Source organism: Coregonus lavaretus (genome assembly GCF_964263955.1).
Source record: "Coregonus lavaretus genome assembly, chromosome: 24".
Taxonomy (NCBI): domain Eukaryota; kingdom Metazoa; phylum Chordata; class Actinopteri; order Salmoniformes; family Salmonidae; genus Coregonus; species Coregonus lavaretus.
Window position 1 is genome coordinate 33,260,845 of NC_140011.1, and position 14,059 is coordinate 33,274,903.

The window sequence follows — 14,059 nt, forward strand, 5'->3', positions numbered from 1 at the left end:
TCTCTCTCTCTCTCTCTCTCTCTCTCTCTCTCTCTCTCTCTCTTCTCTCTCTCTTTCTCTCTTCTCTCTTCTCTCTCTCTGCCTCTCTTCTCTCTGTCTCTCTCCCTCTCGCTTCTCTCTCCCCAGACATCTTGATTTAAACTGGAGAGAATAGAAGATGTGAAAAAGGACAATGGCATGATAATGACATGGATAAAATCTCTTATCATAATGGGAAATTCAGTTGAATCATTTTGAGTAATTATGAACATATTAATAATCATTTCTTTCCACAATAGGAAGCAATGAGATTGTAGCATAGGCTATGGTTTTAACCACATCATTTCCCCTGATCTAATATATGCTATCTATCTTATTTGAAATGTCTACACCAATTCCCATAGATAAAACCTTTCATGGTTACAGATGGAGGTTTGACATCATGTTCTCAACGTCAACCTCTCTGTGCACCCTTTACTAATGAACGCGTTGCTTTGGTCTTGAGGTTTGTCCTGTCGTCCGTGTCGTAGTTGCAGTTTTTCCTGTAGTTTTTGCTTTTTAGGAAGTAGCTAGCTAGTTAGAGTAAATATAATTGTGTATATCCATAAATATTTTAAGATTTTTCACTTTTACTGATCACAATTACGTGTATGTTAATTGTTCATGTATAGTGCTGCAGCTTTGCTATAGACGAAAAGGTGAGTATGAGGGTGTTGCAATTTTGGACGCATTCTAGCCAAGCACTTGCACTTGTCTTGGGCGAGTTAGCCAGTTGTTAGCATGTAGCTAGCTAGTTAGCTAACGTTAGCTTGCTACCTTTGCAGGTGTTTTGCTATAAAGGTAGTTACATGTCAACTGAATCCCAGATAATATAAAATAAATGACATTCTGTTGAAATATATGGGTAACAACCACTGTCATTCGTCATCATTTTGAAATGTTGTTATCCTCATAATGTTTTAGCTAGCTAACTATCTAGTAGCAGATGAGCCTTCTATTAACGTTATTATAAAGGTAAAAGTGCTCAGGCCAGCAGCATTGCTAACTAACGTTAGGAGGCTGTACTTTATTTTTTTGTCATATTGATGGATTAAGTCCTTCAAGCTTTTACAGTTTCCTCTGTCATGCATATAACTAATTGCTCTCTCACATGTCCATTGGCAGTAAAGAAAAAACTCGTAAAACTCATTGTTTGAGACACTATAAATAGTTATATGAAGCAGAATGATTTCTATCTTGTGAGTGATGTACATTTGAATGGTGCCTTTGTATTCAGTATTCATCTGCATTAAAGTCTCAATGCTTTTCTCTCCTATTTTACAGCTTGCTACAGAAATATTAAAGGCCCAGTCAACAGCTCATTATCAGATTTGACTTGCAGTAGACAAAGAACGTTAAGTAATTAATGTCATATTAAGGGGATGTGACAAATATATATATATATTATTTTGCAAGTGTTTTCTTATGGATGAGCAGGCCAATGTTGGAATTGTTGAGTTGGCTTCCTCCAATTAAAAGGGAGCCATAGCCCTCAAAAGAAAAACTATTTTTTTCCAAGGAAGGAGAGAGAAAGAGAGAGAGAGAGAGAGAGAGAGAGAGAGAGAGAGGGGCTTTTGGCAGGAGCCACAGGAATAAGGCAGTGAGTTCTCAGGGAGTGGTGTGGAACGTCAGGACCAGAGACAGGAGTCAGGAAGAGTCAGTGCTAGGTCAGTCGCCATGGGTGGTGTAACGGGACCAGTTTTCCTGTGGCTGCAGGATGTGTTAGGGGTAACTCTCCTCAGAGCCCGCAGGACTCTACTGCAGGCTGCCATCCTCTTCTGCGTTCTAGTGCTGCTGGTCTGGGTAGCCATCTTCCTCTATGGCAGCTTCTACTACTCCTATATGCCCACCGTCAGCTTTTCTACACCAGTGCACTACCGCTACAGGTACTGAGAGACATCATGGAAAGTTTGTTTTGTGGCTTTTTGTCTTCAAATTGGAAGTTAAATCCACTCTTTACTCTCCTTTCACTCACACTTTGAATGGTTTATTTTAAAAATAAATCATTGCTTTTGCATGAGCATTTAGCTACACTTAACAAAATACTCATATGCTGTTGCACCTGATTTTTGTTTTGAGCTATTAGTACCATGTCAATGTAAAAAGTGTAGGCCCATAACATGTCACACTTTTTTTCCTTACCACTGTTTGTTCTAGTACCGATTGTGATGCCTCCAATTCAGTCCTCTGCTCTTTCCCCGTGGCTAACATCTCGCTGCTAAAGAATGGCAAAGACCAGGTATGCTCTTCACATATTAACCATTATTTTCCTCACCCCCTCTATCCTGAGCTAGATTCTAATATAATTTCAATATGCTAAGAAATTATCGCTGTAGTCAGGTATGCTCACTGTCTCTCTTACCGTATTCTACCCCTTATTGTCTTTCCTAGGTTATGATCTATGGTCAGCCATATCGAATCTCTTTAGAGCTGGAAATGCCTGAGTCGCCAGTCAACGAACAGCTTGGCATGTTCATGATTAAGATGTCTTGCTACACCAAGGACGGCCAGACAGTTGCAGCTGTGGCGCGCTCTGTGAGTGCTAAAGTGCTATGTTGATTCTGTTTGTCCTCCTACTAGACCAATCTCTCTTCTGAGCCTCTACAAACATTTCAGTGCTTGGTGGCACATAACTGGATTCTCGACGTAGCTCACTGTAATATATCTACTGCTGTGTTTATCATTCTTAGTATATCGTTTTGGTATATATACGCATAGATTGCATTTGGATTACTGATACAGTGTTATTTGGGTTGTTAACTGGATTCGTTCTGACGTTTAAGATGTATTATTTCTAGTTTTTGATTATTATGTGTGTACTTGTTTGACATTTTGGCTGCACTGTTATGAGCTAGTAACACAAGCATTTCGCTGCACCCGTTATAACATCTGCTAAACTGTGTACGCAACAAATACACTTTTATTTGATTCCTTGAGTGTCCTCCAACATAACATTTCCTCTAATACTTCACAATGTTAGAATTGAACATGGACATTTTTGTTATTTGATGATTGTGTGGCCCTTATATTCTCTACCAGGCTATGCTGCACTACCGCTCTGGTCTCCTGCAGACCTTGAATACTCTACTGTTCTCTCCTCTCCTGCTGACTGGGATGACGGAGCAGAAGCAGCTCGTTGAGGTTGAACTCTTCTCAGACTACAAGGCCAATTCTGTAAGTGTTGCCTGTACATATCAAATCAATTTTCCTCTCCCACAGAGCTTGCACTTAGTTCTTGTCATGCTGTCTGCTCTGGGCCTGCCTACTGAATCAGATCGTCATGATCCTGTGATCACAATTTGCATGTTATCTGAATCATTTCATTTTTATTTGATGTAATTTGATTTACCAAGCATACTTCCCTTTCAGCAGCATTTGATGTTCATGTGCTTTCAATTAAACCATACATGGACGGAACTAATTTATTAAGAAGCAGTCCAAACAAATACAACCTGAGTAAAATGTCCTCTTTCAAAGTGAGAATGAGTTGCCCATCTTATTGGACTTTTAATAATCTCGCAAGCCAGACCACTTAGTCTCGCATTTGTTCAGTTCTGCAAGACTGGCCAAGTCAGACTTTTTTAGGTAATAAGGTCAAAATATTTGTCACTCACTACAGTATCAACCCACTGTTGGTGCGGTCATTGAGATCCAGTCTCGGCGGGTGCAGATCTATTCAGCTCAACTCAGGATCCATGCTTTCTTCACTGGCATCAGGTATAGACCTCCTCCCAATCGTATCAATTATTTCTGTTTCAAATCCAGATTATTTGAGGCCAATTATCAGAATAAATAGAATGTCATTCGTTTTCTTACTGTTGTATCTTCCGTTCTTTTGTTTTCATCCTATTCCCCATCCATCCTTCTCTTTCTCCTTTCTCTGAACCCTTTGTCTTAATAGATACCTCCTATACAATTTCCCATTGACGTCTGCAGTGATCGGCGTGGCCAGCAACTTTGCCTTCCTCAGTGTCATTGTGCTTTTCGGATACCTGCAGTTTATATGGGGGGGACTTTGGCCTCCTGAGCAGGTCAGGGTAAGATGTTGTCTCATTTTCTCCACTGTCATAGGATGTTCCCCATCTATACAGTGGGCGGCAGGTAGCTTAGTGGTTAAGAGCGTTGTGCCAGTAACCGAAAGGTTGCTGGTTCTAATCCCCGAGCCGACTAGGTGAAAAATCTGTCGATGTGCCCTTGAGCAACGCACTTAACCCTAATTGCTCCTGTAAGTCGCTCTGGATAAGAGCGTCTGCTAAATGACAAAAATGTAAAATGTAAATGTAATATATATCTACATTAAAATATCTGCTTGGAGCTGATCCTCAAAACTTCAACTGTGTTTTGTTTGGTTTATCATGTCCGTAGGTTATGATGGGAGACACGACTCGCCTGCAGCGGAGAAGAGAAGAGGCTCGGAAGCGCATGTCCTTCTCACAGAGTGAGTTTGTTCTACTCTACAACACGCATCACACCCATTGTGTAAAACAGACATAACATGGTTAATCTGAATGTGTTTTAGCTCAAATGCCTCAGAAAGATAATGACCGTGTGGCTGAGCAGTTGGAAGAACCTAGACAACAAGCATCAGCAATAAAGAAAGGTGAGGGTATTAGGCTTTCTATAAATATTGGGGCCAATGTGTGACATTGTGGTCAAAATTTCAAAATAGTTTAGAGGAATACAATTGAATGTAAGCAAATTGGCCCATAACTCCACCTATACAACAACATAGGCCTAGGACTATACATCCTTTAAGCAGGGTTCATACAGACATTGGCAAGTCAAATTCAAGGAATTTCAGGGATTTTTTCAAGCATTTAATTGTCATTTTCAAGGACCTCAATGTCATACAATTGTATAATTTATATAACTGATTTTTTTGTTGCCTATGTGGGCGACGCAGGCACTGGAAGTAGTTTGGGGGTGGGGGTGCTGCAATTTTTCTCTTCAACCGGTGGGGGGAGTTTTGCCCGCTGCAGACGGCTAGTCCGCTATTACAGGACTATTACATTTTTTACATTCAGATTTAGATTATGTCGTCCTCATAATAACCGCAATTGGTTTTACTGCAACAAGAGTAGCGCAACACTCTTCAATTGAAATAGTGGGAAACAAATGAAAGTGGCCACATCTCTCACATAAACTGATCAAAAATGAAATTGCAGATAATTATAAGGGAGCAGGGGAACTTATACATTGGCTACAATAATTACAAGGACTTTTCAAGCAGAATTTCTGAGCTCTAAATTCAAGTAAGCTACTTCAAGCCCCTTGTATTGTTTAGAATTGCAGGTGTAACATGGAAAACAAAATGTATTTGTCATGTTATTTTATTTTCCAGATCATATTGTGAATAAGTCCACTAGGATATGTAATTTGTTTTCATTATATCCAGAATAATTAATAGGTATAGCGTTGGGTGTTGCGCAATAGTATATCCTATACAGTTGAGCACAGTAGACTGTGTCCAATCCGAGGCAAAAAGTATGAAAACATGAACTGATTACCTTGATGCTTTTTCTGTTAAATCTAACTAGACACTGCTGTAAATCGAGCTGACCACCACAACAGATTATCAACATCAATTCGCTAGGGAAATTAGAGCCAACGTGGATCCAGGCACAACTGTCTTCACCGGTGTAACGAATGAGACACCATTTTTCCAGCACTTGGGCTATCACAACAGCCGTTCATCACTTGACTCTCATTTGGAAAATGTGCATCCATCAAGTATTATGCATAATTATTGAAGAACCACGCTGCTCCTGAGTGGCGCAGCGGTCTAAGGCACTGCATCTCAGTGCTTGAGGCGTCACTACAAACCCCCTGGTTCGATTCCAGGCTGTATCACAACCAGCCGTGATTGGGAGTGCCATAGGGCGGCGCACAATTGGCCCAGCGTCGTCCGGGTTTGGCCGGTGTAGGCCGTCATTGTAAATAAGAATTTGTTCTTAACTGACTTGCCTAGTTAAATAAAGGTAAAATTAAATTAATTAATAAAAAATGACAGTATCTATTTAGGTTTTAAGTATCAAGGTAAGATGACTATTTTGGCTAGAAGCATTCAATTTTGCAATTGCATACATCATTTTGGATTTGTGTGCCCATGAAAACTGTTTTCACCCTGTAGCTGAAGGAGACACAATGTTACATAGTTACACTGCATTTCTGAGATCTCTATACAAAAAACTGTCCAAAAGCTAGATCCAGGATTCCAGTTCAATGTCTAATTTAACTGATTAATGCTTAATACAGTGCCTTCGGAAAGTATTCAGACCCCTTGACTTTTCCCACATTTTGTTACATTACAGCCTTATTCTCAAATGGATTCAATTGGTCTACACACAATACCCTATAATGACAAAGCATAAACAGGTTTTTAGACATTTTTGCTAATTTATAAAAAAAATAAAAAAAACTGATATAACATTTACATACAGTGGGGAAAAAAAGTATTTAGTCAGCCACCAATTGTGCAAGTTCTCCCACTTAAAAAGATGAGAGAGGCCTGTAATTTTCATCATAGGTACATGTCAACTATGACAGACAAAATGAGGAAAAAAAATCCAGAAAATCACATTGTAGGATTTTTAATGAATTTATTTTCAAATTATGGTGGAAAATAAGTATTTGGTCAATAACAAAAGTTTCTCAATACTTTGTTATATACCCTTTGTTGGCAATGACACAGGTCAAACGTTTTCTGTAAGTCTTCACAAGGTTTTCACACACTGTTGCTGGTATTTTGGCCCATTCCTCCATGCAGATCTCCTCTAGAGCAGTGATGTTTTGGGGCTGTCGCTGGGCAACACAGACTTTCAACTCCCTCCAAAGATTTTCTATGGGGTTGAGATCTGGAGACTGGCTAGGCCACTCCAGGACCTTGAAATGCTTCTTACGAAGCCACTCCTTCGTTGCCCGGGCGGTGTGTTTGGGATCATTGTCATGCTGAAAGACCCAGCCACGTTTCATCTTCAATGCCCTTGCTGATGGAAGGAGGTTTTCACTCAAAATCTCACGATACATGGCCCCATTCATTCTTTCCTTTACACGGATCAGTCGTCCTGGTCCCTTTGCAGAAAAACAGCCCCAAAGCATGATGTTTCCACCCCCATGCTTCACAGTAGGTATGGTGTTCTTTGGATGCAACTCAGCATTCTTTGTCCTCCAAACACGACGAGTTGAGTTTTTACCAAAAAGTTATATTTTGGTTTCATCTGACCATATGACATTCTCCCAATCCTCTTCTGGATCATCCAAATGCACTCTAGCAAACTTCAGACGGGCCTGGACATGTACTGGCTTAAGCAGGGGGACACGTCTGGCACTGCAGAATTTGAGTCCCTGGCGGCGTAGTGTGTTACTGATGGTAGGCTTTGTTACTTTGGTCCCAGCTCTCTGCAGGTCATTCACTAGGTCCCCCCGTGTGGTTCTGGGATTTTTGCTCACCGTTCTTGTGATCATTTTGACCCCACGGGGTAGGATCTTGCATGGAGCCCAAGATCGAGGGAGATTATCAGTGGTCTTGTATGTCTTCCATTTCCTAATAATTGCTCCCACAGTTGATTTCTTCAAACCAAGCTGCTTACCTATTGCAGATTCAGTCTTCCCAGCCTGGTGCAGGTCTACAATTTTGTTTCTGGTGTCCTTTGACAGCTCTTTGGTCTTGGCCATAGTGGAGTTTGGAGTGTGACTGTTTGAGGTTGTGGACAGGTGTCTTTTATACTGATAACAAGTTCAAACAGGTGCCATTAATACAGGTAATGACTGGAGAACAGAGGAGCCTCTTAATGAAGAAGTTACAGGTCTGTGAGAGCCAGAAATCTTGCTTGTTTGTAGGTGACCAAATACTTATTTTCCACCATAATTTGCAAATAAATTCATTAAAAATCCTACAATGTGATTTTCTGGATTTTTTTTTCTCAATTTGTCTGTCATAGTTGACGTGTTCCTATGATGAAAATTACAGGCCTCTCTCATCTTTTTAAGTGGGAGAACTTGCACAATTGGTGGCTGACTAAATACTTTTTTCCCCCACTGTAAGTATTCAAACCCTTTACTCAGTACTTTGTTGAAGCACCTTTGGCAGTGATTACAGCCTTGAGTCTTCTTGGGTATGACGCTACAAGCTTGGCACACCTGTATTAGGGGAGTTTCTCCCATTCTTCTCTGCAGATCCTCTCAAGCTCTGCCATGTTGGATGAGGAGCATTGCTGCACAGCTATTTTCAGGTCTCTCCAGAGATATTCGATAGGGTTCAAGTCCAGGCTCTGACTGGGCCACTCAAGGACATTCAGAGACTTGTCCCGAAGCCACTACTGCATTGTCTTGGCTGTGTGCTTAGGGTCGTTGTCCTGTTGGAAGGTGAACCTTCGCCCCAGTCTGAGGTCCTGAGCACTCTGGAGCAAGTTTTCATCAAGGATCTCTCTGTACTTTGCTCCGTTCATCTTTGCCTCGATCCTGACTAGTCTCCCAGTCCCTGCCGCTGAAAAACATCCCCACAGCATGATGCTGCCATCACGCTTCACCGTAGGGATGGTGCCAGGTTTCCTCCAGACGTGACCCTTGGCATTCAGGCCAAAGAGTTCAACCTTGGTTTCATCAGACCAGAGAATCTTGTTTCTCATGGTCTGAGAATCTTTAGGTGCCTTTTGACAAACTCCAACCGGGCTGTCATGTCCCTTTTACTGAGGAGTGGCTTCCGTCTGGCCACTCTACCATAAAGGCCTGATTGGTGGAGTGCTGCAGAGATGGTTGTCCTTCTGGAAGGTTCTCTCATCTCCACAGAGGAACTCTAGAGCTCTGTCAGAGTGACCATCGGGTTCTTGGTCACCTCCCTGACCAAGGCCCGTCTCCCTCGATTGCGCAGTTTGGCTGGGCAAACAGCTCTATGTAAAGTCTTGGTGGTTCCAAACTTCTTCCATTTAAGAATGATGGAGGCCACTATGTTCTTGGGGACCTTCAATGCTGCAGACATATTTTGGGACCCTTCCCCAGATCTATGCCTCGACACAATCCTGTCTTGGAGCTCTACGGACAATTCCTTCGACCTCATGGCTTGGTTTTTGCTCTGACATACACTGTCAACTGTGTGACCTTATAGACAGGTGTGGGCCTTTCCAAATCATGTCCAATCAATTGAATTTACCACAGGTGGACTCCAATCAAGTTGTAGAAACATCTCAAGGATAATCAATGGAAACAGGATGCACCTGAGGAAAAAATAATAATTAAATCCATTTTAGAATAAGGCTGTAACGTAACAATGTGGAAAAAGTCAAGGGGTCTGAATACTTTCCGAATACACTGTATTATAATGACATTTTGGGACGTTTTGGTGTTTGGCTAGGATTTTGTAGGCTGTTTGGGCACACATTTTTCTCAAAGCCAGCTGAAGTTTTGGAGCCAAATCTACACCCCTTCGTCCGTGATTGGTCAACTGTAGGGTTCTGAATACTTTCCAAAGGCACTGTATATGATATAACGACAACTTACACTGGCATAAATGCAAGGACAGAAAAGTAATGTTTTATGTTACACGATTTTGGACAATTCCGTCAAGACACCAACCATGATAAAGGGTTAAACATATGTTTTAAATCAACTCCTGGTTTTTATTGAATATAGCTATGATCCCCCCTTATATCTTAATGTAATTACATGAAAAAAATTGGCAGACTATTTTCAATGACTTATCAACAGCTGTAACAAGTTGTCCAGTGTAGGAAATCCTCACTGATAACCTAGTTTATAGAAAGATCCATTAGAATGTGTGAGTAAAAGTGTATACACAAGCTATACACAACAGTATATTAAATCAACTGATCTTGATTTAATTTATACTGACTCGTCTCACAATGTGTTAGATTACTAGTTTGGGCAGACTTTGTGTTGTTGTGGATTTGTAGGCCTACTTGAAGAGTGGTTATGGATTATGATGACAGGTTATTTTTATGTTTTGTGTAACATCATGCTATTAATGTTACCATACTGTCTTTTGCTCAGCAAAGTTGCTGTTTACATTATATTCTTGCATTCTGTCTCTACTACAGTTGTAACGGCTGTTTGTTTTTGTAGTGGAGCTGGAAACACCAGATGTGATTGGTTCCCTGAAGGAGCCCTCTGGTTTGCCAGAGAATCAAACAGGTAAGACTCTTTCAGACGAGGATTGTTGACGCTCTGCCTTTTTCCTGAACTACTTGAGTTATTTGTAATAACCTTTCGCTGTTATAATCATTTATTCAGTCTAACTCTACCTCCCTGTGTTAGCTATAGGGTCGTCATCAGATGTGCCTCCGAAGGCTCCTCAGATTAACGAGACCGATGCAAGTGAGGAGGAGCCTGCTGATCCGCAGGATAAAGGTGCAGGAGCAGTCCTGTGGGAGGGACACCAGGTACCTCAGCCAGGGGAATCTACGCTGCGTCAGAGACAGGGACCCTGGATGAGTCTGTGAACCATGGATCATCGCTCAGACATTAAAACGCTCACAGGTCCCTCAATGTGCCTTTCACTGACAGGCAAAGAGAGAGAGAGATTGATGTATGGACAGAAGCAGAAAGATTGACAGACTGACTCCTACAAACTCCCTGCACTCAGACGCATCTGCAAATATTCCATATAGCCTATCCTTTTATTTAGCATGTAATATAATAATAATCATATAATGTAATAATATATGCCATTTAGCAGAGGCTTTTATCCAAAGCGACTTTGGAACATGGCATGATAGCTATGCTCTTTGATTTTTCAAAGATCAACTAGTGTCAAGGTTATAAGCCTCCTTCAGTTAGGCAAATATTTGTAGGATTTAGCTCAATCCTGACTTGCATGTCTTTCAGAGCAATGAAAAGAATCACTCCGGTCTTTAAGCACTTATTTAATTCCCTAGCCTGCATCATTGTAGCAGAGACAGTTGTTCAGCCTTTTTGTTTTACGAATGAGTCTTAAGGAATGTGATTGAGCAGGTACACAAGCATAGTTGAGAATGCCTTTTGTGCCTGTGATTGAAGCCTATGGTTACCATAAGAATCAGAGAGCCCTGAGCTGCTGAATGAGGACCCTGCAGATTACACTGTTACACATTTAATGTTTCTCCAGAGTTATTCATCTTAAACGCAAGGAACATGCATTATGTTTACGCCTTTGCAGAAGGTTATTGGATGATTTTCCTTGAGCCACTTAGAGCTGTTACAGGGACCACCACATGTTGAATTGAATTTATTTGGGCCGAAACATATACAGCAAGATGTACATTGTATTCCCAAAGGATAGCACTTAAAAGTATTTATTAAAGCACTTTTTTCCAAAGTGGACCTCAATATTACTTTGTTTTTAAATACATGTATTTTTTCTGTTTTAGATAACTAATGAGAATTGTGTCAGTATATGAATGATCAGAAAGAATGAAGTCAATTTATACAAATTTCAAACCGAAAAATATATTTGACGCAACTGATTAATGCTCTGGTTGTTTACTACTTTTAGTTTTATCGACTTTGATATCAAATCAGTCATAGTTTTGTTTATTTAATTACAGTGCATTATCATGTTTTTCTTTACCTGCAATTGTGTACATGCAATGATTGCTTTTATGTTATTTATGCTTTAATGCCCAGGTTTTTAAAAAATGCTGTGCACAAAATGTGAATACATTCAATATTTTGTTGTTAATCAGGTAAAATGGTGTATGCTGATGATAACAAATCTGAGGTTATTTTCCGGTGAAGTGGTTCTTTAAGAGTTAATAGTGTCCTAGTAGTAGGTAGTGAATTTTTCACTGAAATATAACAATGCAGTGACAGTGCTCTGTAACGTCCTGGTATTTGATGTGAAATGTGTTTATGACAGGGTTTTCTTTGTGCCAAGTTCACACCAATGTTGAAATAAGCAGCCTCTGACTTTCAGTATCACAACAGCCCTATTATACACTGAACAAAAATATGAACGCAGCATGTGAAGTGTTGGTCCCATGTTTCATGAGCTGAAATAAAAGATCCCAGAAATGTTCCTTATGCACAAAAGGCGTATTTCTCTAAAATGTTGTGTAGAAATTTGTTTACATCCGTGTTAGTGAGCATTTCTCCGTTGCCAAGATAATCCATCCACCTGAGAGGTGTGGCATATCAAGAAGCTGATTAAACAGCATGATCATTACACAGGTGCACCTTGGGCTGGGGACAATAAAAGGCCACCCTAAAATGTGCATGGGGGGTAGAAGGATTACTGTTAGGTAGGGTTTCAAGTGTCTCCGGAAGGTGGTCAGTTACTCCGCTGTCCTGGCGTCCTGGGGGAGCTTGTTCCACCATTGGGGTGCCAGAGCAGCGAATAGCTTTGACTGGGCTGAGCGGGACCTGTACTTCCGCTAGCAGGCCAGAGGTGGAGGAACGTAGTGCCCAGGTAAAGAAAAACATGATAATGCACATGAACTGTAATTAAATTAACAAAACTATGACTGATTTGATATCAAAGTTGATAAAACTAAAAGTAGTAAACAACCAGAGCATTCATCAGTTGCGTCAAATATATTATTTGGTTTGAAATGTGTATAAATTGACTTCATTCTTTCTGATCATTCATATACAGTGGGGGAAAAAAGTATTTAGTCAGCCACCAATTGTGCAAGTTCTCCCACTTAAAAAGATGAGAGAGGCCTGTAATTTTCATCATAGGTACAAGTCAACTATGACAGACAAAATTAGAAAAATCACATTGTAGGATTTTTAATGAATTTATTTGCAAATTATGGTGGAAAATAAGTATTTGGTCAATAACAAAAGTTATATACCCTTTGTTGGCAATGACACAGGTCAAACGTTTTCTGTAAGTCTTCACAAGGTTTTCACACACTGTTGCTGGTATTTTGGCCCATTCCTCCATGCAGATCTCCTCTAGAGCAGTGATGTTTTGGGGCTGTCGCTGGGCAACACAGACTTTCAACTCCCTCCAAAGATTTTCTATGGGGTTGAGATCTGGAGACTGGCTAGGCCACTCCAGGACCTTGAAATGCTTCTTACGAAGCCACTCCTTCGTTGCCCGGGCGGTGTGTTTGGGATCATTGTCATGCTGAAAGACCCAGCCACGTTTCATCTTCAATGCCCTTGCTGATGGAAGGAGGTTTTCACTCAAAATCTCACGATACATGGCCCCATTCATTCTTTCCTTTACACGGATCAGTCGTCCTGGTCCCTTTGCAGAAAAACAGCCCCAAAGCATGATGTTTCCACCCCCATGCTTCACAGTAGGTATGGTGTTCTTTGGATGCAACTCAGCATTCTTTGTCCTCCAAACACGACGAGTTGAGTTTTTACCAAAAAGTTCTATTTTGGTTTCATCTGACCATATGACATTCTCCCAATCCTCTTCTGGATCATCCAAATGCACTCTAGCAAACTTCAGACGGGCCTGGACATGTACTGGCTTAAGCAGGGGGACACGTCTGACACTGCAGGATTTGAGTCCCTGGCGGCGTAGTGTGTTACTGATGGTAGGCTTTGTTACTTTGGTCCCAGCTCTCTGCAGGTCATTCACTAGGTCCCCCCGTGTGGTTCTGGGATTTTTGCTCACCGTTCTTGTGATCATTTTGACCCCACAGGGTGAGATCACTTTTTTCGTATACTTTTCAACAAAATTCTTCCAATTGTAACTTAACATATCCTTCTTTGCTCGTTGAAACATTTGTATGGACAAGGGGTACCTGATCCTAGATCAGCATCCCTACTCTGAGATGCTTTGTACATATGGGCCCTGGTCCCAGATCTGTTTGTGCTCTTGCCAACTCCATCTCCCATTGTAAAGCCATTTTTTTTTTTGAGTAGTCAACAGTTTTACATTATGACCAATCGATAGGTTACATGAAATATACTGAACAAAATATAAACGCAACATGCAACAATTTCAAAGATTTTACAGAGTTACAGTTCATATGAGTTCATACAGTTCATATGAAGCACAGGTCCCGCTCAGCCCAGTCAAAACTGTTCGCTGCTCTGGCACCCCAATGGTGGAACAAGCTCCCTCACGACGCCAGGACAGCGGAGTCAC

At 41.0% G+C, this 14,059-nt stretch overlaps 1 protein-coding gene across 5 annotated transcripts; it reads left to right on the plus strand.

Moving 5' to 3' along the window:
• The first annotated feature begins 1,596 nt into the window (after positions 1–1,596).
• Positions 1,597–12,026, plus strand: LOC311099608 (seipin-like). 5 transcript variants are annotated; one of them, XM_084140327.1, is made up of 10 exons: positions 1,597–1,904; positions 2,176–2,257; positions 2,410–2,553; positions 3,058–3,192; positions 3,638–3,735; positions 3,920–4,055; positions 4,384–4,456; positions 4,538–4,618; positions 10,071–10,164; positions 10,288–12,026. In XM_084140327.1, exons 1-10 carry the CDS (start codon positions 1,696–1,698, stop codon positions 10,331–10,333), a joined length of 1,098 nt encoding a protein of 365 aa, XP_083996453.1. In that variant the 5' UTR covers positions 1,597–1,695; the 3' UTR covers positions 10,334–12,026. The 5 variants fall into 5 exon arrangements, with proteins under 5 accessions (XP_083996453.1, XP_083996449.1, XP_083996451.1 ...); XM_084140323.1 differs by having other exon boundaries at positions 10,096–10,164; XM_084140325.1 differs by having other exon boundaries at positions 10,096–10,164; positions 10,294–12,026.
• Positions 12,027–14,059: the final 2,033 nt, after the last annotated feature.